Source organism: Nematolebias whitei, chromosome 18 (assembly GCF_014905685.2).
Source record: "Nematolebias whitei isolate Nwh7 chromosome 18, NemWhi1, whole genome shotgun sequence".
Lineage (NCBI taxonomy): Eukaryota > Metazoa > Chordata > Actinopteri > Cyprinodontiformes > Rivulidae > Nematolebias > Nematolebias whitei.
The window spans coordinates 40,525,644-40,531,041 of NC_056515.1; the positions used below are offsets into that span (position 1 = coordinate 40,525,644).

Consider the following 5,398-nt stretch of genomic DNA (forward strand, 5'->3'; position numbering starts at 1 on the left):
ATAGAAAGTACACCTGGACTATAGAAAGTACACCTGGACTATAGAAAGTACACCTGGACCATAGAAAGTACACCTGGACCATAGAAAGTACACCTGGACTACAGAAAGTACACCTGAACCTGTCATTCTGTTTGTCTGTTTCTACTTCCTGTCCTCTCAAACCAGCTGGTCGAAGCAGATGGCCGCTCATCCTGAGCCTGGTTCTAATGGAGGTTTCTTCCTGTTAAAGAGAGTTTTCCTTCTCACTGTCTCCTTTGTTCTTGCTCAGGATGGGAGACTGTGATGAAGTGAAGATTCAACACAATCTGCTGCTTCCTAAGATAGAGAACTTTAATAATTGTCTTTTATAATGTATATAAATGTTTCTGTTCAGTGTCCTGAGATGACTTCTGTTGGGACTTGGAGCTACAGAAATAAACTGAATTAAAATTGAATGCTGACTGAGCAGTTACGCAACAAAGAGCAGAACTGACAGCATACCTTCTGTGTGGACCTGTGAGGTATGGGAGTTGATAATGGGAACAGAGATGGTGGTCTCGTTGCCAGAACTTTCCTGCCAGTAGTGAGCTGCGTTGCTGCTGGACTCCTTCAGAACCTGGGGGTTATTCTGCACAGTGTCAACTAAAAGGCCAGAGATGAAAAGGAGACATAAACAGCTAACATGTACTGTGATCTTTGTAAAAGTTGCATTGCAGTTGCATTTGTAAGTCCAGAGGTCTCACCCAGGAGAGCAGAGTGTCCGTCACCTAGAGGGAAGCGCTGATAACGTGGGACGCTGAAGGGGGGCAGCACGTGAAAGCGCTTTTCGAGGAGAGGCTCAAGGCGAGAGGCTGAAGGGTCAGCTGGATGAAACAGGTTGTAAACTTGCTGACAGGCTGGACGTAAAACTGACACTGGAACACAAGATGACACGAGACCACAATAAATGTCCCTTATTTAACAGAACCAAGTGGACTTAAAAGGACAGAATTAAGTCCACACAACATGACAACACACTTTTATGAGACATCAACAGCATTTATATCTAATATTAGGTGTTCATAATTAGTGTTAAATGCAAAAGGTGGTATCACTGTTCCTCATCGTAGAGAGATTTGAATAGTGAACGTTAGTAGTTTTGGAGATGAGTGGTTTTCTGGATTGAAATTGAACAGGGCACACAACTAAACTTTACTGTTTTTGGTGCAAGATACTGAAGTTACACTGACTAGAAGAAAAGAGGTATTTTAAAATGTTGCTTATACGAGGCATTGCAGAGAGATGAGTCATCCAGAGAGTGAGTGTCCTGGGAGTGGATGGAGCAATTTTATCCACCACCAAGTGCAATGGTGGAGCGTAGGACGGTCCATATGTATATTTGGTGCCAGGTCACTTTAGGCCAAAGGTGGATTGATTTGTAATCATGTCATCAGACTGCAGCCATATGTCTTGGACACTCGGGTGGAGAGTAGCAGAACTGTCAGCTGATTACCACCTGATGGCGAGTTGAATCTGGTGGTGGGAGAGGCTGTCAGACAGACCTTGTGAACCAAATGCATGATGAGGGTGAACTGGAGTTCCAGGAGCTGTGGCCAAAGGACCCACTGATGGACACCAGCAGTGAGGCCTTCAGGGCTTGGCTGTCCCAGAGGACTACAGAAGCTGCTGACACATACAAGGTGGCAAGAAGAACTGCAGTTTAGGTGGTTGCGGATACAAATGGCATGTGAGGAGTTTGGGTAGGCCATGAAGACGAACTTTGGTTGGTCTTGAAAAGCTTCTGGCAAACTGTTCCGTGACTCAGAAAAGGAAAGGAGGCACTGTCCCAAGCTGTGCTTGGTTTGGGTGGGGAACTGCTGACCCAGACTGTGGATACTGTTGAGTAGTGGAAGGAGCACTTTGACGATTTCCTTAATCCATCCACCATGTCCATCTTTGAGGAGACTAAGTATGAGGACTCAAGAAGACGAGTTCGTGATCATGGCAGAGGTCATGGAGGTAGTCAAAAAGCGCCTTGGTGGCAGGGCGTCAGGAATGGACAAGATCCGCTCCGAGATGCTACATGCTCTGCATTTTGCGGGGCTGTCATTGTTGACACGTCTCTTCAATGTCACATGGAGGACTGGGACAACACCTGTGAAGTGGCAGACGGGTTGTAGTTCCCATTTTTAAAGAGGAGAACCGGAGAGTGTGTCCCAACAATCGAGGAATCACACTTCTCGTCCTGCCTAGGAAAGTTTACCCCACGGCGTTGGAAGGGAAGATCTGACCGATTGTTGAAACTGGAATTCTGGAGGAGCAGTGCGGCTTCCGTCAGAGTCTTGGAAATGTGGACCAGATCATCACCCTTGCAAAACTGCTAAGGGGGTTATTGGAGTTTGCCTCTCCAGTCTACATATTTTGTGATTCTGAAGAAAACTTATGAGTGTTCCTCGAGGCATTCTGAGGGGGTGCTGTGAGAGTATGGGGTACCTGGGTTGCTTTAAACAACTTTCCAGTACTTGTACAACCAAAGCAGGTGCTGTGTCCACATTCTTGGCACAAAGTGAAACTCCTGCTTGGTGCAGTTTGGACTCCAACAGGACTGTCCCTTGACTCCATCCCTGTTTGTGGCGTTCATGGACAGGATTTTGAGAAGCAATCATGGGGAGGAGGATGTATGGTTTGAGAACATCAGGGTCTCATCTCTGCTCTATGCAGATGATGTGGTTCTCTTGGCATCTTCAGGCCAAGACCTTCCAAGTGCACTGCAGCAGTTAGCAGCCAAGTTTGAAGGGACTGAGATGAGGGTCACTCCAAGTTTGAAGCTAGAAAATGGGTGGAATGCCCCCTCTAGGTCAAAAGGAAGTTTTTGCCCATATATAAAAGATTTAACACAGTTTCTCAGATTTCAAGAATAACCTTTGAAGTACGGGAGGATTAGAAACTCGGACAATGTTGGCAGCACATAGTCTAGAATCAGATTGTGTCATGAAAATCAATACAAAGGTTTTCTTAATGTTTTCCTCCAAGTTTTAAAAATGACAACAGTTAAGAATCAGAACTTTTATTTTGTTTTTGATTTTTCTTTTTGTTGGACAAAAACAGCCAGAGTAAATAACTGGTACAAGTTCAAGGTTCAAGTTCAAGGTAACAACGTGTTATATTAATTATAATTCGAAAATTCTTGAAACAGATTTAAAAAAATTAACAGTCAATACTAGGCTCGGCTAAGCCCCCATTGTTTACACACCCTAACCATGTATCTTCTTTCAAGCATGCTTTTCCATCCATCTATCCATCCATCATCTACTTCTTGTTTTGAAGTCAGGCCTCGGGGGCAGCATCTTGAACAGGGAGGTCCAGACATCTCTTTCCACAGCCACCTCTTCCAGATCTTCTGGGAGGACTCCAAGGCGTTCCCAGGCCAAGCGAGAGACGTAGTCTTTCCAGCTTGTATTGGGTCTTCTCCAGGGTCTCCTCCCAGTCGGACATGTCCGAAGTACCTCCCTAGAGAGGCGCCCAGGGAGCATCCTTACCATCTGATGAACCACCTCAACGGTCTCCTCTCAATGTGGAGGAGCAGTGGTTCTACTCTGAGTCTCTCCTGATAACTGAACTTCTCCCCCTGTCTCTGAGGGAGAGTCCAGCTACCCTGCAGAGGAAACTCATTTCAACCTCCTGGATCCACAATCTCATTCTTTCAGTCTCTACCAGAGTTCATGACCAGAGGTGAGGGGAGGAACGTAGACTGACCAGTAAACAGAGAGCTTTGTCTTACAGCTCAGCTCCCTCTTCACCACAATGGACCAGCACAGAGTCCACAACACTGCAGACGCTGCTTCAATCTGTCTCTAAATCTCACGCTCCATTCTTCCCTCACTCATGAGCAAAACCCCGAAATACTTGAACTCCTCCACTGGAGGCAGAACCTCACCCTTGACCTTGGCCTCAGATTTAATTCAATTCAATTCAGTTTATTTATAAAGCACCAAATCACAACAAAGTTGTCTCAGGACACTTTACAGAAACATTCAAATAAAAGCCAATTAGTAAAGTTCTCTAAGGAAATTTAGAGGTACATGCTTTTCCAAACAGGAAAATGCTACAGTACCTTCTTCCATTTTGAACTTAAAGGGAACATCAAATGTAATACAGTAAGTAGCCTTCCTCACCATCTAAGGAGGGGACCACAGTCTTCCTCAATGCAAGCACCAGCCCCAGAGGAGAACCGAACATAAAGAAGTCAGTCACTTCAAAGTCAAACTTTCCCAAGGAGCCCCCCTCCAACATGGTGCTGTTACTGGAACGTCTTGACCCGGGATCTCCGTGGAGAACACTGGAGTGCAGACTGCTCAGACAGAACAAATCAAAAGACAATTGTAGCCAAAATTCTGCCAAGTTTAAACCATTTGTGTTCATTTCCATCTCACCTGGACAGGAAGGCTTGGTGGTGTTTGATGGTGTCCAGCTCGTAGGTGGACAAGTCGCTGCGCTTGCGTGGAAGTTGTTTCTTGGGGTCATCAGGCCCGGAGCAGCGAGGAATGTCAATGTTGCTACGACTGAGATGACGGCTGTCTTCCAGTGATGGTGAGGATGGAGATATGCTGCTTATGGCAATACTTGGAGAAAGAAGTTCTGTGTCCTGTAGCAAAAAGAAAGAGAGAGAAAAAAATCTATTTGAAGTTGTTGTGAAAAAGGTTGTTTGTCTTTAAACTTCTCCCTTCTGCAGGGGTCATCATCAAGCAAACGCCCAAAGAAAGATTTGGTATTTGGCCACTTTGATTCAGGTCTCTCTTGTAAATGAGTCCCCGAGGCTCCATGGGACTAACCTGTATAAATAAAAGTTGAAGGAATTTCCAACATTTTTCAGTCAGGCCATCTGGACAGTTTCTTTTTTTTGTGCTGAAACGTTTCGCCTTCGATCCAGAAGGCTTCATCAGTCAAGAAAACACACAACAAAACTGATTCTTCCTCCAAACAGCTTACTCCAAAGTGGAACAAACCAGTTCTGCTTGTGATAAGATGTGTCTAGATGACCTGACTGAAAAATGTTGAATTGTATACCTGGATTATTGAGCATGGACTTTGTTGTTTTCAACCAGTTTGACACGACTATCAACGAGGAAGAGGGCAGGCAATGGAGGAGGGGGCGTACCAAAGAGACCGTCTTATCACAGTTTGTAACTGAACTGCTGCCTAACGGCCTTGGTGACGTCACTCAGCCAAGGTTCTGCTCTGAGTTTTGATTTTTTGGTTTTAACAGGCGCAACATGATCCAGAGTCTTTAAGCAGACAGAGTTGAACTGGGATGTCAGCTCCTCAGTGGTGGTGAGAAACACTGGGGGCTGAATGACGTTAATTCAGTCCTTCTCAAATAGTGGGGCACGCTCCCCTGGGGGGGCCCGGGGCAATGCCAGGGGCATATGTGTATATATGT

At 45.5% G+C, this 5,398-nt stretch overlaps 1 protein-coding gene across 1 annotated transcript in view; it reads right to left on the bottom strand.

Moving 5' to 3' along the window:
• The window catches only part of LOC119424597 (membrane-associated phosphatidylinositol transfer protein 2), a 37,548-nt gene that overhangs the window by 15,411 nt on the left and 16,739 nt on the right, over nucleotides 1–5,398 (bottom strand). Inside the window, exons 9-12 of the mRNA XM_037692085.1 lie at nucleotides 4,392–4,603; nucleotides 4,134–4,309; nucleotides 723–893; nucleotides 481–621 (exon numbers count right to left, since the gene is read on the bottom strand). Of these exons, the coding sequence (XP_037548013.1) occupies nucleotides 481–621; nucleotides 723–893; nucleotides 4,134–4,309; nucleotides 4,392–4,603 (700 nt within the window). The remainder of the gene's footprint in view (nucleotides 1–480; nucleotides 622–722; nucleotides 894–4,133; nucleotides 4,310–4,391; nucleotides 4,604–5,398) is intronic.